This window comes from Alternaria novae-zelandiae (assembly GCF_023758075.1).
Source record: "Alternaria novae-zelandiae strain BMP 2774 chromosome Unknown scaffold_5, whole genome shotgun sequence".
NCBI lineage: Eukaryota > Fungi > Ascomycota > Dothideomycetes > Pleosporales > Pleosporaceae > Alternaria > Alternaria novae-zelandiae.
In genome coordinates, this window is record NW_026056965.1 from 1,552,081 (window position 1) to 1,579,249 (window position 27,169).

Genomic DNA, 27,169 nt, shown 5'->3' on the forward strand with positions numbered 1-27,169 from the left:
TATAAGTTTACTCCTTATGCTGTTGGTGGACCCTAGACGCTGGCTAAAGTAGCTTCTATATGACGATCGCAGTGGGAAAAGAAGGGGTACTGGTTTTATAGTAATAGTACTATTACATGATATACAAATCTACACACAAAACCTCTCTTCAACCGCCAAAGCGATTTTTAAGCGAAAGGACACTCCTCTGTTATACGACAGCGAAGCCAACAAGCGAGGTCAGGTAACAATCAAAGCCAAAGCTTACAACCGTCCCCCGTAGAGAAATCGAAAAAAACATACTAAAAGGCAGAACCAGCTGACACAAGTATATACAAAACGAACCCATCTTCACAAATACCCAGTCTCAAGACTAGATAGCAGTGCGCTGATTACGATGCGAGTAATCGCCACGCTTAGCAATGGCTCCATTTTCACACTTTGTGCCGTCAGCCACGGGGATCATGATGACCTTGCCGTGGTCGCAGAGACCGAACTTCGTGCCGTCGGACGAACAGACGACAGCGCCGTCGGGGGAGCAGGCTTCTTTGTCTGAACCTGAACCCGGGTTTGCGGGTGCGGGTGAGGCGGGTGCGCCGGATGGTGTTGGTCTTAGAGGCGCGACGGGTGATGCTGGGGACTGGCCGGTGGGTTGGGGCGCTGGAGCTGCGGCGGGGGCTGTGCCCGTACCGGCTGCTGGGTTGGGTGGGAAGATGCCGTCGGTGTTGGTCGGTGAAGCTGGCATTGGCGCCGTGACGGTCACGAGTGTGCGAAGGGTGGACTCGGCAGGCTTGGGCTTGGGTGAGCAGGCGGACTTGGTGCCAGATGGAGCCGCTGGGGGAGCGGGAGGGGGGCTTACTGGAGCTGGGCTCGCGGCAGATGGAGGCGTAGCAGCAGGCTGGTAGGCTCCTGAGTCCGGGGAAGGACTAGCAGCTGGAGAACCGGCTGCTGGAGGACTGGCGACTGGAGCACCAGGGTCGGCATTGCCGCTGCCACCACCAGCATCAGCACCGCCGGTGCTGGGTTGCGAAGTTGCGCCAGTGCAAAGATCCACGAAAGGACCTTTGCCAACAGACTTCACATACTTTCCTGGGTTCTGAAATGTGAAATCACTGCTTTCTTTTGTCGTACCGCAAGATTGCGGGACTGGTATGTTTGCGACTGCCATATCGGGGAGAGCATCGAATGCGGTTGTGTCGTCCGCACCGCCAGAGATTGTGACCGGCGCACAGTTCATGTACATCTCGCGGTTTCCAATCTTGTTGAACCACGTCCACGCTGTTGTCATGACGCCGTTGGGAAGCTCTGGGGGGATATCGAACTGGAAGGTATTGTCGAGGCTGGGACCGAATTCGTCCAGGTTGGCTTCTGCAGAGACAGGGCAGCCACCCTCAATGGAGTAGATGACTTTCCACACGGAGTCCTTTGTAGGCTCCTTGTCGGTGGTGACGCTTATTTGGCATGAGCCTCCACCATGGACGGCCGTACCCGTGAATGCAAGAGTCTGGGATGATCCAACCTTCCATTCGTTCATAGTGTTCACTGTGTATGGTACGGCCTTGCAGGGAAAGTCGGAACCGGAAGCGTCGAGAGGTGAATTGTTGGGATTGCCGTATGGCACGGGACTCTTGAGAATCATGTGTGCGTTTGCAGACAGCGTTGCCATGGCTAGTATGGCCGCAGCGGCGTAAAGGGTCGACTTGAAAGACATGATGTGTCCTAGACCAGCTGAGGGATGTATCGTGTAAGTCGAAATGTTGGTTCGGATGTCTGAAATCGAAATATGTCTTGTCAAAGACTTGTCGCAAGTAGTTCTTGGAAGAGTAAAATGAAGGTCTCGTAGAGTTGCGTAGTTGGTATGAATGTCGTGCTCGTATTTTGCGATGAGTTGTGTAGGAAGAATAACGAGAGTCTTTAGTAGGCGCGATGGTAAGGACCGTGGCGGCGTTGTAGAGTCATAACACAACAGCCTTAGTAATACGTAATGTACAATAGCTTCACAATGAGACAAAGCTCGCAGATTATATACTTGATGCTGGGAGGTGAAGGTGAGTATTCAACGTCTCCCGGCGAATTAGCGCGCGCCATCGTTGCGCCAGCGCTGTGACCGTGAGTTCTTGATGAGGACTGCCGATGCCTGAACAGGTACAAGAACCCGCGGAAGGCCCACCAAAGACATGTATTTCCTACCTTTCTTGTTTCACTAAGTGCACTTGATTGGGTGTCCAGTCATGATAAACCCTAGATCCGTAGAAATATAGCTGGGATGCACAGCGGCAAGAAATATCCTGGTGGAGACCGTTAAGCGCCACTAGTTACCCAGGCGGAAGGAAGGCATAACGCGTTTCAGATTTTCCAACTCTTGCCATCCATACTCCGCTCCCAGGAAGCGAGTCCAGAGCTCGTGTGACTGAAAGACTTGGGGCACGTGGGAATGGTGATCTGATGAATGTGGATGAATTGAGAGTGTTCATGGGTTGCAGGGCGCTGTGTTGCAACAGAACGTTCATAATGCACAGTGATTGGTACATCGATGGTGTGTTCTATCGCATCAAGGGTATTGTCGTGCATCGTGAAGTAAGCACCTGGGCAGGTGAGGTGGAGGGCAGACATTGGAAAGAGCCCCCAGACCTGAGAACCCTGGGACGCTTGCGGACTAGCGGGTCTTGGCAACGTTAGCTGGACCGCAACCGCGAAAGCATCCGTCACCAGCCAGGGACGCGCAAAAGCAGTCGCAATTCGAACGGACTTCCCTATCGGTCGCAGTGCAGGGGTAATCGCGAATCGACCAGCCTTCTGACGGACCCCGTGACCCATTCGCCGCATTCGGAGGCCCCATCGACATCGCGACGCGTTTAGTGTTCGCGAGCTCTGCTGAGCTTCCTCACATCTCCTACACGACCATCGACCGTGTCAACAGCCATGTTTACGAGTACGGGAAAGACGGCGCCGCCCCAGGCCTTCATGTCGAGTTATGCGCCGCGACTGCGAAGCCACGGAAACTCGCTGATATCGCCCATTGTTCCGCCTTCGAATACCCTCCCTGCGCCGCGCGTGACAAAACGCGGGACTGCCGTTCTCAGCTATGCGGAGGATGCATACGATGATGACGATTTCGAGGATAGCGATCGGCCGCGACGTGCGACAGGCCTGCGAAGCGTACAGAAGATCGACCCGAACAGCGCAGACCACACGGCGCAAATAGCAGCACTGGGCGAGGAGCTCACTGCGCCAGTCGATATACAGGGAATCTGGCGAGATTGGATGGGCAGGCCGAAGCGCACACTGTATGTGGCATGGTGGCAGGATTAAGCCATGGGACACATCTCGCAATAGAAGGCTAACACACTGCAGCACGGAGAAGCAAGTCCAGACGCAGTCAGTCTTGCCCGTCACGTTGATCCCGATCCGAATAGACATGGACATTCAGGCTTTCCGGCCTGAGGCGCCGCTGCCAACACCGTCCAACGCACGAGAGTTCGGCATCAACGAGAATTTGCCCGCGTACAAACAACCCGACGTCACTCCCGCATACAGACTCAAAGACTCGTTCCTTTGGAACCTGCACGAGGCTTTGACGACACCCGATCAATTCGCAAAGCAGTTCGTCGATGAACTAGATTTGCCAAACGACCGAAAGCCCCTCATAATCTCCCAAATCGCAAATCAGATTCGGCAGCAGTTGGAGGAATATGCTGGTGTTGCGCTACACCCTCTATTCCATTCCGCGAACTCGCCCGCTGTTCAAGGAACCAACGGCAAGACCGCATTGCCGGCATCGTCCCGTGACGGCACCTCCACACCACAAGTACCAGCCACGAACGGCGCGTCGACCCCTATGACCAACGGCGTATCGCATACCAACGGCGCACAGACGCCAGCGGGCATTCCAAATGGCATCAGCGCAACTGCGACCGCAATGCCGTCCGAGGAGCTTCACAACCCAGATGACACATACCGATGCATCGTCACGCTCAACATCAACCTCATGAACCGATTGTACACCGATAAATTCGAGTGGTCACTATTACATCCACCAGGTTTCGCGGAGATGTTTGCTAAGACGACGTGCGCGGATCTGGGGCTATCGGGAGAATGGGTGAACGCCATGACACATAGCATCTACGAAGCAGTCCTGCGACTTAAGAAGGAAGCCTGCGAGAATGGCGGTTTAGTGGGCGACGGCGAGATCGACAACGATGCAGTAGAGCCTACTATTGGTGCAGGTTGGAGATACGACCAAGAGCATCTCTGCGACGAATGGGAACCGAAGGTGGAAATCCTATCACCTGAAGAAATCGAGAAGCGCGAAGGCGACCGTGAGAGGCAGATCCGAAGACTACGCAGAGAGACAGCGCGCTTCTCCTCGACCGCAAACATGACGGGCCAACCCGCCAACGAATTCTTCAACAACATCGAAGGACAAGAGAACATGGGCCGCGGCGAGCGCAGCAAAAAGAAGAGACGATTCAGGAGTTTGAGCCCGGTTGGAAGAGGGACGCCAAGCGCCGAAGGAGGATCCGGCTATGGCGGGCAGGGTGGAGGGCTCCAAGAAGGGTATGTGACAATACTGGCATTGTGCATTGTGATATTGGAACTAACAACAACCACAGGGAGCGACAAACATGGAGATGCGCACACTGCTGGGTCTGGGGAACTGCCGTCTGGGCTGTTCGCGACGGTCCAAAAGGCCCACGCACTCTCTGCAACAACTGCGGCTACCTCTACGAACGAGACAAGAAGCTGCCGCCTTGGTCGGAAAACCTCTTCTATCACGAACGGCCACAACATGAAGTCCAACAGTACCGACCACAGCGGTGATGGACTTGCAGTTGTCTGTGAAGGGGTTTACTTCATCGGTGTTAGGGGTTCAGCCTGGATCGCAGTTATCCATCCGAACGGCATTCTTTTTCCGTTCCTGAACACTGCCGGTGGGTGTTTGATGTTCAATCGCATTTCATGGAGCGTGGCGTCTTGGGCTCGACATCGTGTTTATCACGACAGCAGGGCTTGTAAAACAACGTAACTTTCTTGTTCCTTCCGGATTTGCAGCATAGTGTTGCCTAATTGGCTGGGTTCAACTTCCGTCGTCTAGGCCCATTTGGAGGACTTTTGCCATTTTTGAAGGACCAGTGCCATGGACTGGGTTTGCACGCACCGGCACATGTCTGCCTTGCAGACACGGGTACGGGTACGGCAGCGGACTCTCCAACAAACTGGCTCTGGCTCAGCCATCGAAGATGCGGCACAGCCCGGCTTTTCCCTTTCCCAGTCACTCCATATCCCCTGCCTGTACACACACAAGAAATCGTACGATCGACAGAGGACAAGATAGTGTATACTTACTAGCTGGCAGTGCATATGCATTCCTATTGTTCCTTCCTCATTTCCTCTTGGCGCCTTATTGTGTGTTGCCTTGGCCACGCGTCCTTTTCGTATCGCATTCAGCCTATCATGACTCTTCTTGTCGATGTGGAGACTGGTATTGAGACTTTGCGCAGATGAGCGCCGGATTTGGGCACGTTGCGTGGCGCTGATGGCGGTGGAAGTGCGCGTGGGTGGCGTGTCAAAGCATCGTGGCTGCGTATTGAGAGGAATGCAGCGATGTGGCTTTCTTTTCGGAGGAGTTCGCAAGCCATAGTGTTAAGCTTTTGTACGAATACGACTTTGGAGATCAGATTTACAGGACTCTATTTTTGTTCAAGATGCAAAACTTGTCAGTTCTATTAGCAAGGAAGTTTGGCATCCCATTCGTATCACGAAACCGCGAAGGAACTTGTTCAAGTGTGGCACCACTCCAACCCCCATCCTATTGTCCCATCCCATCTTCCTATTGTGCACCCAAAGCGTCACCCACCGTCCACGTACTTAGTCATCCACCCATCTGCATCAACGATCATCATGACTCCTAGACATCCAACGCATGAGCCAACACACATGTCTCATTACACGTACATCAACGCTTCTCGTACCCTAGCTTCACCACCTCACGTGCTGAATGTACCCAGGTAGGTATCCATGGCTGGCGTGTTCAATAGAAACACAATAGCAAGCGAAATGGTGCAGGAGTGATGCACCACCCAACCAACGCGCAGATGGCTACCTGGGTACTTGATGAAGGAAGAAACGACCAGCATAAATTTTACCCGGTTTCGTACGACGGTGCACAGATGGTGCATTTGGGAACGTGACGATGGCTAGGGGAGTTGCAGAGAAGGAACGTGACGATGGATTCTTGTGTTACACAGGTAGGTGCCTGGCAGCCAATTAGGTACTTGATACAGGTATGCTGAAGTACCGAATCGTTGATCACGATCCCCATGTCTATTGTCATTCCAGCTACGGCAAGGCTGTACACTCGCGCTTAGCCACCTTGGGCATTCTCATATTCATCTCCGGCCACACACCTTGTACGTTCCCTCGCACACATTCGCTAACCCCAGACCATCAATCCCACCCACCTCGTCACAATAAATCCTCCCATCCTCTAAATGCGCGGCCTGTCATACCGCGCACCAGTCAACCAATCCTCACTTGACAAATCAAGACGACGTCTGAAAACAGACTAGCACCACCGTTTATTGAAGCACAATAGCAACAATGGATCCATCCCGGAAAAAGGCTCGGTACGCAAACTTGATTGCCGGTAACGGGTCTAGACTAGACTGCTGCCAGCTATTATGCAGAAGTCTGTGGCGCATACCAGGTATGTTTGTGTTTTCGCGCGTCCCTTCCTATTGTGCTAGGTATTGTGTTGGGTGTTTCAGGTGTGGGGGTGCAGGTGTGAATAAGGCGGAAGGCGGGCGGACGCGGGAGGATTGGGGCGTCCACTGCAGCGGGTGGGTGGGTATATATAGGTTAGGTGGTGGCATGCTTCGGGGATTGAGGTTTGTGAATGTGCGTGTATTTGAGGTTTAGATGTGAGTTGTTCTTGGAGTATTTAATGATGGATGGGTTTTGCTGACTTTGGATATAGTTATTGTGCGAACAACGAGAGGATACCAATAACGACTGGCAAACGGCATCAACGGCATCACTGCATCGTCATATCACGATCATATACCGGTTTATTGCATCTTCCTATCGATTTTCGTGGTCGCGCAACATCTACCGGCAAAGCCTTTAACCATCAACATTTGCCAGTACGGGTACCGAACTCGCATGACCGCCGCCTAACCCGTCACACCAACATCACGCCACAACCCCACGATCACGATACCCACAGAACAGTGTTCTCCAAGCCACGAGAAGTGATTCCTTGGCCAAAAGAAACATCCATTGATATATGCCATGGACCCATTCCGCAACAACGCCGCAGCAGTATCCATCGCAAAAGCCACCACACTCCACAACATCGCATCATCAACACTATCATCCACACCGTTCAACACACATCAAGCACACTCCTCAGCATACCAACCATACCAAGAAGACAATCCAGCACCCCCAGCCTACCACACCGTCGTAGACCCCACCCTCCCCATCCCCAACATGACAAACCCGTACGACCCCCAAGAAGAAGACTGCGACGCTCAAGAAACGCCAGACGACACACCCGAAATCACAATCAACGCTGCAACACAGATCCGGGGCCACGGGAACATCATCTCCATCGCACAGATGGATAGCGTGAGGATCGCGAATCTCGTTGCTACTGTGCTTAGTGGTGAGGCTATTGAGACGGGGAAGACGGGGGAGGAGGATGATGCGGCTGGCAGGCCGATTACACCAGAGAGTCCGACGACGGCACGGGGGGAGTGTACGTCTACGACGCAGGTCAATGGCGTGAAACGTTATTCCAACATCAACATCACGGTCAACTGCGGCGCGACTATCATCGGTGATAGAAATATCGTGGGACCGGGTTTGGGCGATATCGCGAGGCAGATGCAGATGGCGCAGAGGAATCAGGCGGCGTTGCTGGCTCAGCAACGGATGCAGCAGCAACAACAAGCTGCTGCTGCGGCGGCGGTGGGAGGTCAAGCACAGAGGATGCCGTCGCCACCGTTACAACAAAGAAATATCTCGACGAATGAAGTTGTGTTCCCGCTGAAGCCTGCGACGCCGCCGATGAGTCGCAGTTCTAGTTTGAATAGCGAGGTGGGAGTTGGAGTTGCAGGCAGGAAGAGGAAGTGTGAGGATGGTGGGGAGGGGGCTGCTGCGAAGAGGCGTGGTTGAGGCACGGATATCTAGGTGCTCTACAGATTATCCCTCCTCTTTCGTCTTTGACGTCGGGGATACGGTTTGGTCGAGCCTAGTCCTGGGGCTTCTGGGTTGGCAATCTTGGAGCCTGATGAATAACGAGTTATGAGTAGGAAGGCCTTCATGGCTTTGTAGGATAATGTTGGATATACACGATGGAGCTATAATAATGTCAACGTTCGAGTCATATCTGTTGGTCTCGTTCATTCCTCTGTGTTATTCCCGACTGAAGTCGAACTGCAAGGCGATACCAAGCCTTTCACATGCCACTCATGGATGCAGCCACAAGTGCATCGCTCCTGCGCTAAAGAGACGAGTGCGAGTACTAGATAAAGCAAGGGCGTGGCACAGAGAGTAGATGGAGCTGTGTGCGAGGGTGCAATATCAGCGAGATACCAATGACGCAGCGGCAGATGATGGATAGCGTGTGAGTGGCTTGTGAATGGCTTGGTGTTCAGCCGCCTAAAACGTTAGAGGCCGCCGTCGGGGGTGTCGGGACTCGGAGTTAGCCCTCCGCGCGCGAGGTGCTTGATGCTTCGTGTCCTTTACGAGGTGTTTGTGGGCGCGCAGGAAACTTTTGAGATGCGATGGCAAGACAGGCGTGTGAGATGCGGCATAGAACAACAAGAAGAAGATTAATAGAAGTCACTCGGCGTATATCAGAAATATCATCATCTTGCTGTGACGCACTCACCCGCTGCAGCGCCTCCGTCGACCCCTGCCTAGTGGCATCCCGAACGGGGGAGCACTCCTAAGCTCACTACCACATGGAGCGCCTTCACTCTGCCACCTCCAGCAATTCCCCGTCTCCCGCCCTACATTGTTAGCCTCGACGCCGAGTCGATGTGAATGTGTAGCACGTGAATCAACACAACCCCCAAACTGCGCCGCCCGTGTCAAGTGGGCGATTCGGCGGTTGCACTCGACGGTTGAGTAGCTCCCGAAGCGGATCAAGACCTACCTGGCCTCTTCTCGCAACGCCATCGAAACCGTTGAGCAGAGCAGCCGGTGCGACGCGTCAATTTCACACGTTACGACGCCCGGGCTAAGACAAAATCAATTACCTGTAAGCCCCTTTTCCTGTCCCTATACTCCGTCATCCTACTGCCCTGGCCCTCTGCTCCCTTACCCACCTGCCACTTCCACCCCAACCCATTGCCCCATCGTACCGTGTTGACATTGGACGTCGTACGGTAGTCACCACCGCACCCTCGAAGCGTTGCATACCACACGTCTTGCATCATGGAGCCGTGGATGAGCTGGGTCGTGTTCCTGGCCATTGGAGGCGCCGCCTACTGGTACTACATGCACCAGGGCAACACGGCGGATACCCGAGGACGCTCGACCACGGGCAAGTCGACGACCAGCTCGCTCAAGGAGGCAGTCAGCTGGGACACGCCAGAGAAGAAGCCCAAGGCACAGAAGGCTGCAAAGCCCAAGGCCCCTCGCAAGTCGGTCAAGACGGCCGTCCAGGATGCCGGCAACAAGGCCGCCGCGACCATCTCGCAAGCCGCCCCTAAGCAGGCTGCCGACGACAGCGCCGTCGAGCCCCCCGCCGCCTACACCAACAAGGCCCCAAGCGGCAAGGACGTCTCCGACATGCTCGGTGAGCGCGCCGCCTCGCCCGCTGTCATGAGCATCAAGCCCTCCGAGAAGCCAGCCAAGTCGGTCAAGGCTCAGACACAAAAGGCCGAGGTCGCGACCGAGTCCAAGAAGCAGCGCCAGAACAGGAAGAAGGTCGAGGAGGCCAAGGCCGCGCGCGAGGAAGAGGAGAAGGCGCGCAAGGCTCTCGAGGAGAAGCAGCGTCGTGTCGCTCGTGAGGCCCGCGGTGAGCCGGCCAAGAACGGTCTCGGACAGAGCAAGCCCCCCGCCTCCAACCCCTGGACCGAGGTGCCCTCTCGTGGCGCTGTCCAGCCTCCCAAGGCCGCTTCGTCTGGTCAGCTTCTCGACACCTTCGAGGCTCCTGCTCAAACCGCTACCAAGACTGTCGCCCCTACCAACGGCGCTGCTAAGACCGCTGCCCCTGTCAGCACCCTGCCCTCGGAGGAAGAGCAGATGAGGCTTGCCATGGAGGACTCTGCCTGGACCACCGTCCCCAAGGGCGGAAAGCCCAAGCGCAAGACCGTCAACGAGGAGCTTGCTGAGGAGCTCAGCGAAGTCACCACCGCCACAAAGCCCCAACAGTCCGCCAAGCCAGTTCGGCCGACTGAAGTCATCAAGGAGAACAAGAACCCCAGCTCTCGCTACCAGATCCTTGCCGAAGAGTTCAACCCCAAGACTGGCGACGATGCCGATGACTGGGCTGTCATGTGAAGTGGGCGAACATGACTCAGCCAGCAGCTGGTCTCAGGACCTCGGGTACATTCATGTACCCTGGACGACGATACACCTTTCGATTTCTATCATATTGATGACTGTTGGCGCACGTGAGATCTTCAGGCGTTGATCTGACCACTTCCAACCTTCATCACGATAGCATCATATTTGGCATGACGGACGGGCATAGCTCATACGACGGTGGAATTGTCCTTGTAAGCATGGGTATGGCTGGATCATCGGATGGGTTCCTTCCACTGCTTTGCTATCCAGGCCATGGAAGCATCGGCGTATGGGGTTGCATCTGATCTTATTGCAAAGGCTTCTTGCATTCGCGTCCTGTACTTCAATACCACATTTAAACATCAACGCTGGAATAATGACTGTTGAGGCGCGCAGGTAGAAAAAGTAGTTGTTGAATTGCAGCTCCTCATACAAAACCTCCCACACATGAGTCTGCAGTACAGCCGTGCGTTGGTGAAAGCTATAAATACAACCGTGCTCCACCGTGTTGAAAGTGCCCGTGCCAAGTCGTGAATCAGCTAGTCAAGATTGGTCCGGAGGTATTTCGTACCGACTGCTACTCCTGACGCCATAGTCAGAGTCGAGTAGCAGAAATCTGGCCTCTTAGTAGTACTCTAGTAGGTTGCGCGAACCGAGGAACCAGCGCCGCAGCAACCCTGGGAACAGCCCACACGACGCAATTCAATATATTCACCATCACGCGCAACTGCCAGCTAGCAATCCCACCCTGCAATTTACTAGCCTGCAACAGAAGAAAGTAGTGAGACTCAACACATCAAAGTAAGGCGCAAAGGGTTAGGCCGCTGACATAATCTGACGTTCCGAAGGTCAATCGCGTGAAGGACACCTGTTCGGAGCAGCGCAACCCAATCACCTCTACACCTGCCGCCGCCCACCCTCTCTTCTTCTCTACTACACCACCAGCCATGGCGCAGATACGCGGCACCGCTGGCTACCATTTGGGCAACCAGAGCCCCTTTGGCAACTCGGGGCGCAACGACAACAGCACGAATGACCCCAGCCCGCTCGACCAACTGCGCGCCCAGACGAGCAAGCTCGAGGACCTGCTGGACACTGTCTTCGACCCCATTAAGCCGTGAGTCCAGAAACGGTGCCACGACGCCGCCCGCCTGGAAACCGGCTAACTCGCCCGTAGATACCTCCCTGGCATCGGCCGCTTCCTCATCGTCGTTACGTTCCTCGAAGATGCCCTGCGCATTATCACACAATGGACCGACCAGCTCACGTACCTGCACGACTACCGCCACAGTACGTGTTCACTACCCCTCCCGCAGCAGCGCGTGAACATTGGCTAACACGGTCTCTCTCTGTCTGTAGTCTGGAACGGCGTCACGCACATGTTCCTCATCGTCAACATTGTCCTCATGACCGTCTGCTCCTTCGGCGTCATTTTCCGAAAGTACTCCGAATACAGCGTAGCGGGACTCATGACGGTCGTGGTGCTCCAGGGCATCGGCTACGGCCTCGTCTTCGACCTCAACTTCTTCCTGCGCAACCTGTCCGTCATGGGCGGTCTGCTCATGGTGCTCTCCGACTCGTGGGTGCGCAAGAAGTTTGCGCCCGCCGGCCTTCCCCAGCTCGACGAAAAGGACAAGAAGATGTACTTCCAGCTCGCCGGACGCGTCCTGCTCATCTTCTTGTTCGTTGGATTCGTGTTCCGCGGCGACTGGGGCTTCTGGAGAATCATTGCTAGTCTTTTGGGACTCGTGGCTTGCGTCATGGTGGTTGTGGGCTTCAAGGCAAAGTTCTCGGCTGTTATGCTCGTGCTTATTCTCAGCGTCTTCAACCTTTACGTTAACAATTGGTGGAAACTGCACCCGCATCACCCCCACAAGGACTTTGCCAAGTACGACTTCTTCCAAATTCTGTCCATTGTGTAAGTACCCTATATTCGCTTTCGACAAGCGCATTGCTGATATCTGTCCAGTGGCGGTCTCCTCTTGCTGGTCAACATGGGCCCCGGCCAATTTTCCGTCGACGAGAAGAAGAAGGTCTACTAGACTCGGTCATGTTCACGCATCACGACACGTGTTTCGGCTTTTTTGAACGAAACGGTCGCCTTATATTCGATATATAAACGCATATATGATATTCAATTGGGAAAAAACGAACGTGGTGGGGAAAAGCGAGAGATGATGGCGGTTTGGACGAATCCCACTTTCAAGACCAGACCAGAACGGACAAGACAGCAATTGGGCGTTAGGCAAAGAATGGATGTTGGGATCCAAAAACCGGGCTAGGTTTTGTGTACCCGCCTCAGGGAAGTTCTTCTCCTGTGCCAGGCATCTGGGAGTGGCAAACGTTGTGTAGAATTATGGAACGAATCCGGCGTTTGTTTCTTTACTTGCGAGTGATATGATGGCGATTTGGGCTTATGAATCGCACGTTCTAAAGGGGAAGATGCGTTTTTTGTTCTTCTTTTACGTATATGGCAAATGCATATTCCCCCAATTTCACTTTGCCTTTTCTCATGCCCTTTTCCATGTAAATATGACACGGGATCCTTTCGGACCCACAAAGTCAATTGAAAGTGGAGTCAGTGTCGGTATCGGTGACCTCCGCGTTTGGCGGCTGCGGCATGCCACACACCTGCCATGCGCGGTTTGGTGTATGTAGGTAGGTGGGTAGGAGTGGTAGGGTACATGGGACATTCTAGGCGCGAGGCGCGCCACTAGTTAGATAATCGTACATGTATCCATACTTACGTACCTTGGTTGATTCGCAGAACAGCCAAACCAACAAACAACCATTCTACACACAACACTTCTTCCACATTCCTAGCTTTTCGACAGATATACAGATAAGATGGCACCGAATAAGATTATCATCGATACGGACCCTGTGAGTTTTTATTCTTGGTTATGGATGTGGGATGTGCGGGGTAGGAAAGGCGGTGGGGGAGTACCTAGGGCTGGAAGGGGCGACACCGAGACTCGGTGGAAAAAAAAGGTAAAGAGGCATTGAGAATTTGGGGCTGACATGCGTATAATGATAGGGCGTCGATGATATCCTGGCTATGCTCCTGGCGTTCTCGGCTAAGAGCGAGGAGTTGGATATTCTCATGTTGAGTTTGACGTTTGGGAATGTCGAGGTTAAGAAGTATGTTTACAACATCCTCTTCGATTTGTTTCACATGCGTGGAACTCATGCGCTGGATGAGATCCAAGGTTGATAGAGGGGTGACGAATTGACTGACAAATTTCTAGTTGTCTACGCAATGTGGTCACGCTGTTCCATTATATTGAGAAAGAGAGAGCGTGGAGGAAGGAGAATGGCAGGCCTGAGGGGTTTGAAACGTTGGGTGCGAGGAAACCTATTGGTGAGTCTTTGATCGCAGGTGATGATGGAAAAAGAGAATGTGTGCTAACATGAGCGATAGTTGCTGTTGGTGCCGAGGAGCCATTGGCGGAACATATGATGGTCGCGGACTTCTTCCGTAAGTCGGCGGCTCCTGAGATAGATTGGATGGGAAGAGCGAATAGCTGACGTGGCATAGATGGGATTGATGGGTTGGGAGGTATACATCACAGTGTAAGCTCTTTGTCTTCCAACACGATATAGAGAGCTGGGAACTGACCTGATCCAGCACCCACATCTCTCACCAGAAGAGACGTGGAAGTCACTCTTCACACCTCAGCCGAAGAACATGCCGGCTGAAGAAACCAAGGCGCTGCAAAAAGTCAAGGAGAAACACTCGCTCTTCACGCCATCGCTGAAGCCCGCACACGAAGTCATGCTCGACTTGCTGAGGGAGAATGAGCCTGATACGGTTACTATCGTGGCAGTCGGACCTCTGACCAATCTTGCTATCGCTGCTGCGCAAGATCCCGAGACGTTCTTGAAGGTCAAGGAGGTAGTCGTAATGGGCGGTGCCATCGATGCGCCTGGAAACGTAAGTTCTGATCTTTCCCAGTTTACAATCTCACCCTTCGTCGCATCCTTTCCAGCTCTACGCAGCTCTGGAAAGCCACCCACAGCGTCGTCCACCCCCACCCCTCCACCTAATATACCACCCACATACCCTCTCCATCCCCGTCCCCCCTTCAACCTAATCAAACAACCCAACACCCCCCTCCGCCACTCACTAAATCTCCGAAACCAGATGACCCCCGGCGCCGAATTCAACACCTACGCCGACTCCGTAGCCAGCGCGCGCGTCTTCGCCCTCACATCCGCAAACCCGCACCTCACCATGCCCCCCATGCTCTCAAACCCCCAGAAGAAGCACCAACTACCGGCGTACCCAAAAACACTCAGCAAGCGCCTAACCATCAAACTCTTCCCGCTCGACACAACAGAACTACACGTCCTGCCCAAAACCATGTACGAAGACTACATCGCCCTAAAACCCATCAAAGGCTCCCCCCTCTCCGAATGGACCAGCCTATTCCTCACATCCACATTCGCAAAAAACTCATCCCTGAACCCTCAACAAGATCCCACGAAATCCGGACTCCAACTCCACGACCCGCTGACGATCTGGTACGCTCTATGCCCCTCCAACCCGCTATGGAAGTTCAAAGAGGAGGATGTGAGGGTCGAGACGAGTGGGCAGTGGACGAGGGGGTGCACGATTGTGGATCGGAGGGGGAGGCCGGTTACGGAGGGGGAGAGCAGTTTGGACGAGGAGGTTGTGGGGGATGCGGGGGGGTGGAGGGATAGTAGGAGGGGGAATCGGGTTGGGTGGTGTACGAGGAGTCCGGGGGAGGGCAAGTTTGCGAGGGTGCTGCTGCATAGGGTTTTGGGGGATGGGGAGCAGTGGTAGGGTGGAGTGGGAGTGGGTGTGTGGGGTTGAGTGGGTGGTTGCTATTTACTAAGAGGGTGGGTGTGCGTTAGAGTGTTGTGGATAGAGGAGCTGAGTGATCAGTCGTACTTGCTGCGCCACATACTTTAGATTTGTATCCACTGGACTTGGCACAAGCGTTCTTCTACCTGCACCATTGAAGTGCCAGCAAAGTCAGTGGATGTGTGTGCTGAAGAGATTTGCGCCTATGCCTATTTTAAACCTATCAAGCTTGCTACCCATCCGTCAACCTATTCGCCATCCTACCCGCCATCACCCATCCATCCACCCGTACCCTCCTTACACAACGCCTCATCAGGCTAGATAGACAGCGAGAACACCGACAGGTGTACAACATCTGTCGCAGCTGGGATGACCCGGTACTATGGATATTCTCCGAAGGGAAGAGGGGGGTTTGTGTAAGCTCTTGTGTCGCCGTGATACGAAAACGGCGGCCATTCCGAGTGGTTCGCTTGAGGGTAGTTTGTGTCAGATATTTCTGGGGAGAGCGAGGAACTGGGAGGACACGAAGCGGTGGGCTGTTTTTTGGGGGGTGGTACGGGGGTGGTTGGGCGGCGGTACACGCGTGTTTCTTGGTGTTGGGATTGGTGGTATGAGGGATTTTGGGGAAAGTAGGGGCTGGGTCAGTAGTCCTTTAAACAGAATACAGTGGAGGACTGCTAGGAGCATGTTCGTAAGTCTTTTTCGAACAACACATCTTCCTCGACTAACCCTCCAACCATCCAAATATCTCTCTTCCTTAACCTAACCCATTACCCCCGTAAAACCCAGTCTAAATACCACGCCATCCCCCTCTCCTCATCTCCGTTCCCTCTACCCCCTTCTGCCGTGCACCCATGCAATCCGGCTCCACCTACTCCATCGGCAATCACAAGTGGGAAGCTAATTTCCGCCACCGGCACTTTCTCCGCTTCGTGCCATGTCGTACGGAGACGTTGTCGCGTTGCGTCATCTGCGTTGTGCGAAAAGGAAGGAGGAAGGAGGAAGGAGGATGGAGCTAGCTGGGGCTGAGGGGTTTGGGGGCGGTAAGGCAGGCAAAGTGGGAATCGGGAACTGGGGTCTACATGATGTGAGACGGATCTATACAGGTTTGCAGAATACATGGGGTTGGAAACGGAAGTTTGGTTGAACATGGAAGTAATTCAGACTTCTAGGTCAATAACTTTCAGCGGGTATCTGGGTTCTTTTCTTTGAACAAACTGAGACGGTGTGTATTATTTGGCCAGGCTACATGTCCGGGTGAGTGGGATAGGGAATGGGAGGAGGGCGGGTTCACCGCTGGTCTAGTGCTACCCAGGGAGCTGAAGGATCGTGATCAGCCCACCGCACCCCATATAAGCAGAATTCTGAAGGACGTCAACGTAGGCTGTAGGGTGTTCCGTTGTTATTCCTTGGACGTGATGACTGTAGAGATCCAATCAGACCCAAGAGGCTACAATAATCACTCAATTTCCGTATATTCGAGAGAGAAATGATGCCATTGTAGTCGCCTCACGTCTGTCCTATAGCTCCAAACACCGCAATGCAACCGTCTTCACATATTCCATAAAGGCCGAGTCCAGAGGACGAAGATAGATTAAAGCCAGACCTCTGTATACTAGGTCTGCTATAGTCGAAGAGAAAGAGAACAGGATACGATCGAGGGTATATCTTGTGTGAATGCCTGCCGCAAAGGAAAGAGAGATACATGCTTAGGTGCCACCAGCTCCGTACGCGGTAGATGCAACTGCGATGAAGGGAGAATCATGAAAACGTGCATTTGGGGGGATGAGAAAGGTTTGTTCTGGCCCCTGGGAATATAATTCATAAACGAACGCAAATGCCAGCAAATGGCAAAAGGGGATGAGAAACGCCACCGCTGAGATGATGATGCAAAAGATAAACGCGGACTTTCCAATTCTTACTAATGTGGCCCGAAGGCTACGGCAACTTTATTTGATTCTCAGGTTGCCCCTATGCCCGCATGTCGTCATTGAGGGAAGCCACCCTGTTGTTGTTGTTGTTGTTGGTGACTTGAAGGCATTCGCGAGGCAGTCCACGAGAACATGGCCATGTCGCAGATACGCGCAAGAACTTGTTGGCTAGATGCACGGCTCTCATGACTGATGAACGACATAGCGACACAAAGCTTATTCAGGTCGCTGTCTGGACTTTGGTCGACCTGCGGTGGTAGAGCGTTGGGGAAACCGCCAATGCGGCTACCGTAATGACGAGCGATCGCAATGGAGTAGATGGCATCGCGCACCTCGTGCATGCACAGGACGCCGCGTAGTACGGAAAGTGCGCCGTCGGCTGCTCCGGGCGGGGCATTGTCTGAGCCTGAGAATTGGACGAAGTCTCCGAGATGTTGCCAGAAGTCGACTTGCGACCTCTTGACATCATCAAGCGCAGGGGGATATGCCAATTGACGTGTGGGATTCGAGTCCAGATTTTGGTTCGTCATAAGAGCTTCCAGCACGTCGAGGCGCGCACGGGTTTCTCTCATCGCAAAGTCTTCGCCTTCTGGCTGTGCTCCGTTGGTGCTTGGAAGGTTCTGCTTGCACGTACTCAACAAGTGCCATAATAAGCGAGCCTCTTGACTAAAGACGCCGGTCATGTCGGTATCGGCGGTAGCCTTGTACTTGATGGTCTCGGTGAAGAAAGCGGCCTCTTCATGTAGGGAGCGGTCGCTGAAGACTCTGTTGAGAGCATTGTTGTTCGTGGAGAACCAGTTGGTCTCAAGTACGAGGTCGAGCCCTTGGCAGTAATCGTTGATGAAGATGCGAGAGAACTCGTCGTCGATTTCACGGGGCACTGGCGAGGTCCGCTGAGGAACCTCGGGCGGGCTGTGGTTGCAGATGCCAAAGATGTCTTGGATATTCAACCGCTTGCCTGAATCTGCGTTAGGACTGTGATGGCGATATGGAGCAGGATACCAACCTTTCATGGGCTCTGGCGGAGGCGGGTGGTAGCTGGCGCCTGGAGGCCCTCTCATGTTGGGATCCATGGGGTGCACGCCGTTGTAGTGTTGGGGTGGCTGTAAATTGGGATCGGCTTGCGCAAGTGCCGGGTCTATGGCGTGGAAGTTGCCTTGCTGGTGTTCGCCGCTCGTAGCAGGAGCGGCAGTCGCGTACCCCGCGGACGAGGCAGGCGCGTACCCTTGGGGTACCGGACTTTGGCTGTAGTTGGAGGAGGAAGGTGCGGGCGCCGGTGCGCTTGTCGCGTGGGGTGCGGGCGCGGAGTTGGGAGCAGGTTGTATTTGGGCGGGACCGGATTGCTGCTTGAAAATCGGGTCGTAACCCAAGCACTCTCGTTTGCTCTTCTGGCAGTTCCGGCACATGGGGTGGGCTTCGTCGCACTGTCGGGGTGGTGGTTAGCGCATGAGCAGGTGAGTAGTGATGTTGGTGCGCGATGCAGAAAATTTGCCAGAAATCGGCGCAGCTGTATTTGCAGCCCGCAACGGCGATGTTGCGAGGCAAAGTGCTGCAGCCCACTGAATAGCAGTGTTGCTGCACAGCCGGTCGCTTCTGACACGCGAGAGGTTGGATTAGAGGAGTTTGGGTTCCTCGCTCGGTTAAGCAAGCGACAAACAATAGCTCCTCTGACATCGCGTCGCGTCTGCACCGCGTTCCATTGACGTATGCACTCACCTTTATTCTCCGTTTGCGACATGTCAGACAGCCAGTCTTGGTGCGACGCTTGATCTCCTTCTTGTGGCGACCACCAGACAGCACTCTCTGGTCGCCCTGCGGCGGCAGCTGGTATCGCATGGCATTGAATTGCGGGCCCATGTTGCCCATCATGGGCGGGCCTTGCTGCGCATGCGCTGGGTGCGGATAGTACTGCGGCATACCGTGCTGCGGCGGTGGGAGCGGAGAGCCCATGGGCTGGGGCGGCTGCTGAGGTTGCGCCTGGGGCTGCTGGCCGTCCTGCAGACGTATTGGCGGCAGATTGAGGGGCGGCAGCGACATGTTGGAGCCCTGGGGAGAGCTGCGGTAGCCATCGTTGCTCTGCTGGCCTTGGGGCGGCGGGTAGGTATACGTGGGCTGCATCGAGGGCGACGGGTACGAGTGCGGTGAGGGATAGGCGACGGCCTGCTGCTGGCGCGACTGCATGTTAGGATCGGCCATGCTCTGGTGGGAAAAGTGCGAAGGGGCCGGCGAGTAGGGCGCCTGGGAGATGTGGGTGGAAAAGTCGTGCGACATGGGCTAGCAATGGAGTCTGCCACCGGGGCGCTCTTCAGTTCTTGGGGATGTCTTGAAGAGCACGGCGGCGCTAGAAAGCTTGAGGCGGATGGGAAGAGGGACGGCAAGCCTGGCAAGGAACTGGGATTAGCTGAGTTGGCGAAGGCGTTATGACCCGCGGAACAGGGGCCTGGCCTCGCTCGGTTCGACGCCGCCGCGCTGCACGTAGTTGTGCGTGCACTACATAGATTGGGATAACAAATACGTGAACGACGCAAAGACTAACAAAGTCCAGGGAATGAAAGTGAGAAGGGCTAAATGATGATAGATGGGGAAGGATGAGGAAGATGAGGGAGATGAAGACCTGGCATGCCAGCTGCCGCTCCCAGAAATGCATCGCGCGCGATATCCCTCACTCATCTCGTCCGTCTAGGAGGCAGCGAGTGGACTCAGTGGAGGGTGGGCTGCAGCTGGCTAGCCGCCTTTAGCAGGTAATGAGGGCGCATGTGGCAGTGCCATGAAGGAATCAACCGACTTTACTTACAAGCTGCCTACAAGCGAGTCTCGCTTGAGCGGAAGGTAGCGAACAGGGTACTGCTGTCCGACGGGCTAGCGACGCGCGACGATGAGCTGGCCGAGGAGAGCGGCGGCAGAGGAACTTCTAGCGACGAGAGGGCGGCAGGCCGATGCAGCCAGAGCAATCGGGCATTTCTTCAGCAAAAGGCTAAAGGCGCAGACCGCTCCCCAGCGCAAAAAGAACTTCAGCATGCCAGGGCCGCTAGCCTGCATCGGGCCAATCACGTGCCGCTCTGCGCTGCGCACTGGGGCCCGCCACACTGTTCTTCCTGCAATCAGCGTCGTCCCGTCCGCTGCTGCACCTCTCTATTGCCCATTACCCAAGTACCTTACTGAGCCGAGCCTCGTGCGGCGTGCAGCGACATTCCACCCGCTTAGACACACCATGCAGCCGCCCATACCACCCACACTGCACCGTTTGCGTTGCTCAATCCTCATCCGACGGACTGGCAGAATTTGATTAAGGCTGATTGCGCAGTACCTGGGTCCCGGTCCAGCCGGCGCGAGCGGCATCTCTTCGAGAACACCTCCCTCTTGCACCCTCTGCACCCTCACTGCTCGCTTAGCTATCGGTGGCTTGCTCCTGCATCGTCACGACGAACCATTCTGTGCCTGCTTGCACATCTCTGATGCCGCGTATTCTTAGCCTGCCCTTATTTCACTGCCCATTTCACTGCGCAATGGCCCCGCAGCGTCCTCGCCATGACCCTTTGCTCCCACTGCGGGTGACGTATGTAGCTCCCGATGTGACAATCGTGCAATGGTGCGCTGTCCAACGATCAAGCACACGAGCATTCGATCTCCAGACTGCGTCTTACGGGCCGGTTTCCCTTCCAGGGTGGCCAGCGGCGCGCCTCGTCCTATCTAAAGCGCGCGCTGACATCAACTTCCGCCTGTCCAATTCAATCTCCCTGCCTATTTACCCGCAATGGGCATATCGCAAGGGCGGCTTCCAATGCCAGCCACAACGCCGTATCTGAAGACATCTGGCGGAATCCTCCATGGGTTATCTGCGGGTAAATAAACGCATATCGGGTTAAGCCATTGCCTGCTACAGCTGAGTGTGACCAACCTGTAGGAGGTGCATCACCGGCAAGACTTGTCCTTCCGTCTGGGTAGCACTAGGAGGCCGCCAACACGTGTCGAGATATCTACTGGACACCTCACCATTGTCGCCGAACAACCTTCGCGCCAAACAAGTTGGTTGGACTTTGCGATGCGACATGCGATGCGACAGGCGATACTGCATTGCGAATCCCTTGTCCAATGTTGCACAAGCAAAGACCCTGGTCCTAGGGCTGACAAGGTGCATCTAACAGGCCGCTACCAGTGCGCGCGCAGGGAAGTCTGCACTCGGTGCGACCAAGAACACAGCGCCAGAGAAGCCTGTGGAACACTGCTAATTGTCGTTCGTTCGCAGAGTGTCTTTCGCGGGCGCCCGCTGAGACATGGTAAGATCTCGTCTATCGCAGTGCACAGAAAAGCCAGGTCAGGGATACCCCCGCACACGAAAGCATCGAACGCTTCTCGAACAAAGTTGAACGCCAACCGAGCGAGCTTTGCGCATCATCCTTCCGCCCCGCTCTCGCCTACAGACCGCCTGAAGCGACAGGTGTCTTGATCATCGCTGCAATACGAGATGCATCGGGCTTTGCAAGGGATGGCTTTTTCCTTGCTCAGTAGGATCTTGCACAATAACATTTTCGATTGTTATGCCTGATCTCACAACAATGGCTGAGTCGTGCGGTGGCCACTTCTTACCCAAAGCTGCAGACCCTGAATAAGTTCACGCCATTGAGTTCACACTAAGTATTGCTGTCGCGAACCGACTCGGCTTTACCCTGGAGTATCCTAGAATCATGAGTAGGGATAGTCAGCAGCACAGACGTCGGCCAAGCGATATCCACGGTGTAGGAATCGGCGCGTTGCTCGTTCATTCCACAATGATGGTCGCGCACTCTGACCACCTCGACAGCAACTCCAAATTGTGTCAACCTGAGTCATCTCGAACACCGATATCTTCCGTGGCTCAAGGACACTGGGAAATTCCAATACTCTTGCGGTTCATCAATATCGTTGTGACCTGCCAGTACTACACGTGTGCAAGAACCAGGCATCAGCTTTTCTGAGTGACTGGAAGCCACATTGTAAGTGTGGCGATTTCACACGCGGCGACGATATGATGTGCAACCACAGTTTGAACACGCAAAGGAAAACCATGGTTTGTGGTGCATCCAAAGAGTCATGGAATTAAGGGTCTGCATGCATGCGAGGGCGCTGAGAGGCAGGCTTAGCGTATGGAAAGGGCTGATGCTATCATCGCAAGAGTTGGGAACCAAGGTAGGTGAACACAAACTACTGTGTCTACTTCGACTCGTAGGCATCTCGCAAGTTCTGACCGGCACGTTTCTCTCCAATATGAAGTTGTTGATTCGCCCTTTTTTCGTGGTACTTTGGTTGTCGTGGCCTCCACCTTCAGGCTGCCATTTCGGTACCGTGGGACGCGCCTCAGCTGAATTATACAAAATGAGGGGACACACCCTCTATCTTCTACTTTTTCGTATCCTCGTCGGTCTTCATCTTGTGCACACTGCCTACCGCTTTCTCCAACCGGCACTTCACCACAACTCATCCCATCTAACCTCAGCACATACCAACGGTCAAGATGTCCACAACACTAGACCAACAAAAAGAGGCCGCCTACACCCTGCTCTCTGGTATGCTCACAAGCGTCCTACAAAAAGAGTGGAAAATAACAAACCGCCATTCGGCACAGTCGTCCGCCCTCCTCGACATACTACTCCTCCCCAAACCAGCCCCAATCCCAACCCTAACTCCCATCGCCCCCACCCCCATTAAGCTTCAGAAACAAAGCATCTTCCGCCTAGGCAACCGCACATTCGACCTCGGCCCCGAACACGACTCCTCCGCCAGTTCCTCCGACGATGATAATGATGTTGCTCCGATCCGGAATGCGCGTCAGCTTAAGAGCGAGATGCGCAGAGTTGATGCAATTCAGAGAAGGGCGAAAAGGAGGGCAGAGAGGGGGAGGAGGAGGATTGAGATGCATCTTGGGAAGGTGGAGGGGGTGGTGGAGTTCGAGACTTTGCAGACTACGAAGAGTGGTGCGGAGACACCGGTGAGGATGGTGAAGGAGCTGGAGGACTACAATAGTCCCGCGCGTAGCAGTCCGCTCAGCTCTGCGCCCATGTCGCCTCGAAGCGCTTCGTTCAGCCCGGTGTCCAGCGAGCCCAACCAGGAGGTTGCCGAATACGACGGTGTCGACAGCCCTATGTCTGAGCCTGTACAGGTACCCGGGCGACTACAAGGGTATTCTTGTAAACCCTGCGACTTCACAACACGCTATGTCTCCAGCTGGACACGGCATTTCCAAGGCCAACCGCACCTGAATCAGGTAGCGAGGAGCCGACCACGCAAGGAGCCAACCATGAAAATGGTCAAGAAGGCAGTCGACAAGAGACCGCAGCGCTACTGCAGCGACTGCGACCGCACGTATTTGATGTCCAGCTGGGGCTGCCATATAAGAGGCCGTATGCATCTGGACAATGTTGTGAGGGATAAGCGAGCCCCTCCGGTACAAGGCAAAAAGACCAGCCAGCAGTATGCGCGCGGACTGGAGAAGTTTTGCGAGGTTTGCGATTATAGGACTAGCACCTATAGTCATTGGATTCGGCACTTGAAGTGTCAGAAGCATTTGGCAAACATGGCCAAGGCCAAGGATGATGCGGAGGACATCCACCTTCATGCGCCGACACCAGAGTCTGTGCTGCTGTCCGTGGAAGAGGAAGAGCAGAAAGAAGAAGAAGAGGAAGAGTATGAAGATGACGGCTTCGGCGAAGAAGGATACGAATATGGTCACTATTGCGATGACTGCGAGGTCACGTTCGCTGGTGCGAACTGGGCGCGGCATTTGACTTCGGCAGGCCACGTGTTTAATGTCATTAAAAACTCTCCCGGGGATGAGGATATGACGTCCGATGATGAAGAGGAGGACGAAGAGGAGGAGGAGGAAAGCATGGCAGACTACGATTCTGCCACTGATGGGGAGAGCATTATCTACGATGATGCCACGGATGAGGATTCTGCGTCGCCCTCGCCCTCGCCATCATCTTCACCCTCGGCGGAGGAAGACGAGGCCGTATTCAATGAGGGAATCACATTCTCCCACGACGGCACACCGGTTGCCGACCTCGCCTCGCCCCCTTCCCTCACATCTTCGCCCACCTCTCCCGCTTCCCTCCTTTCCCCGCCTCCTTTCTCTCCCGCTAGTGCGGAATTTACTTCGGGAGTGAATTTCTACTGCGAGACCTGCAGGGTCACTATCTTGTCTGCGGATCCCTGGGAGATTGATGAGCATATCGCCGATCACGCATATGCAGCTTGCGAGAAGGAAGAGGTGGTGGGGATGGATTGGTTAAGTCAGCTGAGGGAGGCTGCTGGGTGGGTGAAGGAGGTGGAGGTGGAGGTGGATGATATGGAGGGGGTAGAGGAAGTGAAGCAGGGTGGCATGGAATGCGAATACAATGGGTGGGCATGGAAGATAGGGACGGATGGTAAGGTGCTTGGAAGCATACGGCGTAGTCCGTCTTGTTAGAGGTCGAGCGTGGATTGATATGTATCCGCCAGGATACCTTCTAAATATGTGTAACTTGCGAAGCAGCGTCGGTGTAGTCTACTAGAATATTTTCAACATGGTAGTTGCACCATGATACATACACAATTCAATGAGCATAATCATATTGAATTTCCAACTATCTTCCTATCCCTGCACCATCCCAACGTATAGGTATCGAGAGTATCCCACAATGAAACGCCGCCCAATGCACTCGCACTCGCACTCACTGCAATGCCACGAAAACGCCATATATGCTGACCAGATACCATATTACCCCCACAACCATAACAGCCAAGCCGACCAACTAGGTATCCGTCTTAGGCTTCTTGTTCGGCAGCGCCGGCACCTTGAAACCACCAGCATCCACCTTCGAGCTACCATTGAGCTGCGTGAATGAACCACCCTTGAACCACCTGTCCTCGTCTGCCTTCCTCTTACGGTTGGCTTCCTCTCGCGCCTTGGGATCGACCAACTCGAGGCCTTGGACAGGTGTGAACGCGATGGAGTTCGTTCCCGCACCACCAAGACCCACACCACCGGTTCGTAGGCCCTGGGCACGTAGACTGGTCGCCGTACCGCTTCCGCCAAAGCCCTTGAGAGACGAAGCGGCACCGAGAGTGGTGTCTGTGCCCCAGCCGGGGTTCTTCTTGCTGAGTTTGGCGCGGGTCTTGGGGTCGATTTGTTGCGCGCGGAGTCGTCCGGTGTCTGTGGCTCCGATCATGCCCATGCCTGCTACGGAGTCGCCATATCCGACTTCCTTCTCTTCTTTGCCAAAAGTCATCCGGTTTTGAGCCTTGCGTATCTCGGTCATTGCTGTTGCTTCCTTGGCCTTGCGGGCTCGCCTTCCACCTCTCTTGCGGGACGGCTTCTCATCAGGTACGGGAAGGGCCCTTCCTCCGGCCTTTTGATTCGCTGGCATTTCGACCAGCTTGTCTAGACGCCGCTCGCATTCTTTCCTCAGGTCCATACCTATATCGGCAGTGCCGGTGTTGGAATGGGCATCTACACGTGCGGCGAGAATGACCTTAGCAGCCACAATACGTAGCGCCTGCTTCCTCAGATCTGGCCTTTGGTTCTGGATAATGTCGCTGTGGTACAGGTAACCCTCGTGCCTCAGACCCATGTTCGAAAGTCCGACAGTAGCACCCGAGACTTTGGTCGAACCTAGAGGTGCAATATTGCAAGCGGGAGTCTTGGCTAGGTTCGCGATACCGCCCGAGTATGAGATAAGATGGGCGGCAGTCAAACTTCCAATGAGCGCGGTAAGGTTGGGTGCGAACAGCTCAGTTCGGGATTCAACGAAACCGAGAATCTTAGACTTAGCGGCGTGCAGCTCGAGCAGCAGATGGCAGGCGCTTGAAACCAAGTCGAGTTCAGTCTGTTCAAGAAGTCTTCCTTCGACACGCGTGGCTTCAATCTCGACAATCATGACCTGGGCAGGTTCCATTCCTTCGATTTGCCTCAGCTTGGGGCTGATATCTTTGATGCTTGACAAAGGTCCGCCGCCGATGACCAAACATGCTTTAGCGTAGACGACAGGGTTCTTGATCAGATCCTCCAAATGGGGGAAGAAGGCCGAATAGTGGTCGCGAATGAACTTGTGGACGCTAGCAGTCTCGCCATCGATCTGTGTGGAGAACTCGTTGGCTTCTGTGAGGAGTTGGTATTCCGGAGATTCCTCAAACGATTCGCCCTCGACTATGTCCATCTGGTCCTTGGCCTCTTCGATGCGCTTGAGGACGGGGTCCAGGTTCGTCTTGAGCTGCTGCGCGGATCGAATGTCGGCCGGGCCCTTGTTTTCTTTGTCCTTGTCCTGCTGCTTCTCGCGGTATTGCGCCTCCTCGTCGACCATGTCATCGTCGTCGCCAGAACCCTCGGCGAAGTCATTCTCCAGATCCTGGACATCCTCATCACCACTGTCTGCGAAGTCCGCCAGGAGCTCTTGCTCAAGGGTCGCCATGGCAGAATGTAGGCTGGGGGTATTCGGGGGATGTGCGGGTGAGCGTCGCTACCAGGCAATAGCAGTTGGGGGTGTCGAGGAAGTCGCGACGGCGGCCAGAGGTTACCCTCCTAGTGGATATCGGTTGAGTGCTGGGTTCGATATCGTTGGTATACTACGTACCTGTTGCCTGAGATGGCCGCCGGTCGAGTTGTGAATGCGCGCGGGAGAGTGTCGTGGGGAGAGAGAAGTTGCGACGGCAGTGACGTGAAAGTGCTAATTGCTTGGCGTGCAGCGGATAAAAGTTGCGCTAAGGCAGTCGCGTTCTCACGTTACAAAATAATCTTGTCGCATCGCAGAACGACGACCGACATACGACAATTGCTGTCGCCAAGCTATTGTACCGTAGTCGTACTGCGCAGGCATCCGCGATCACGTGTTCGGTGGTTTGAGCGGTCCGGACCAACCCTTGGAGCTCTGTTACTCCGACACGACCCAGGCGCGACAGC

General features: G+C 54.6%; 8 protein-coding genes across 8 annotated transcripts; 5 read left to right on the forward strand and 3 right to left on the reverse strand.

Annotated features, from left to right (window-relative positions):
* Positions 1-352: 352 nt before the first annotated feature.
* On the reverse strand, positions 353-1,690 carry J4E88_003519 (uncharacterized protein; the record flags this gene model as incomplete). Its single annotated transcript, XM_049397170.1, has 1 exon — positions 353-1,690. The coding sequence occupies one exon, from the start codon at positions 1,688-1,690 to the stop codon at positions 353-355; it is 1,338 nt and encodes a 445-aa protein (XP_049257512.1).
* A 1,211-nt stretch (positions 1,691-2,901) lies between these two features.
* J4E88_003520 (uncharacterized protein) lies at positions 2,902-4,800 on the forward strand (the record flags this gene model as incomplete). The annotated part of the gene is made up of 3 exons (XM_049397171.1): positions 2,902-3,266; positions 3,334-4,536; positions 4,593-4,800. 3 exons carry the CDS (start codon positions 2,902-2,904, stop codon positions 4,798-4,800), a joined length of 1,776 nt encoding a protein of 591 aa, XP_049257513.1.
* Positions 4,801-9,423: 4,623 nt separating this feature from the next.
* J4E88_003521 (uncharacterized protein) lies at positions 9,424-10,494 on the forward strand (the record flags this gene model as incomplete). The annotated part of the gene is made up of 1 exon (XM_049397172.1): positions 9,424-10,494. One exon carries the CDS (start codon positions 9,424-9,426, stop codon positions 10,492-10,494), a length of 1,071 nt encoding a protein of 356 aa, XP_049257514.1.
* A 953-nt stretch (positions 10,495-11,447) lies between these two features.
* Positions 11,448-12,542, forward strand: J4E88_003522 (uncharacterized protein; the record flags this gene model as incomplete). The annotated part of the gene is made up of 4 exons (XM_049397173.1): positions 11,448-11,617; positions 11,678-11,790; positions 11,860-12,418; positions 12,470-12,542. The coding sequence occupies 4 exons, from the start codon at positions 11,448-11,450 to the stop codon at positions 12,540-12,542; spliced, it is 915 nt and encodes a 304-aa protein (XP_049257515.1).
* An 805-nt stretch (positions 12,543-13,347) lies between these two features.
* Positions 13,348-15,307, forward strand: J4E88_003523 (uncharacterized protein; the record flags this gene model as incomplete). Its single annotated transcript, XM_049397174.1, has 7 exons — positions 13,348-13,383; positions 13,538-13,641; positions 13,749-13,861; positions 13,922-13,978; positions 14,039-14,073; positions 14,129-14,434; positions 14,456-15,307. The coding sequence occupies 7 exons, from the start codon at positions 13,348-13,350 to the stop codon at positions 15,305-15,307; spliced, it is 1,503 nt and encodes a 500-aa protein (XP_049257516.1).
* Positions 15,308-17,315: 2,008 nt separating this feature from the next.
* On the reverse strand, positions 17,316-19,530 carry J4E88_003524 (uncharacterized protein; the record flags this gene model as incomplete). Its single annotated transcript, XM_049397175.1, has 3 exons — positions 17,316-18,223; positions 18,266-18,683; positions 18,976-19,530. The coding sequence occupies 3 exons, from the start codon at positions 19,528-19,530 to the stop codon at positions 17,316-17,318; spliced, it is 1,881 nt and encodes a 626-aa protein (XP_049257517.1).
* Positions 19,531-22,750: 3,220 nt separating this feature from the next.
* On the forward strand, positions 22,751-24,785 carry J4E88_003525 (uncharacterized protein; the record flags this gene model as incomplete). The annotated part of the gene is made up of 2 exons (XM_049397176.1): positions 22,751-24,633; positions 24,767-24,785. 2 exons carry the CDS (start codon positions 22,751-22,753, stop codon positions 24,783-24,785), a joined length of 1,902 nt encoding a protein of 633 aa, XP_049257518.1.
* A 240-nt stretch (positions 24,786-25,025) lies between these two features.
* On the reverse strand, positions 25,026-26,681 carry J4E88_003526 (uncharacterized protein; the record flags this gene model as incomplete). The annotated part of the gene is made up of 1 exon (XM_049397177.1): positions 25,026-26,681. One exon carries the CDS (start codon positions 26,679-26,681, stop codon positions 25,026-25,028), a length of 1,656 nt encoding a protein of 551 aa, XP_049257519.1.
* Positions 26,682-27,169: the final 488 nt, after the last annotated feature.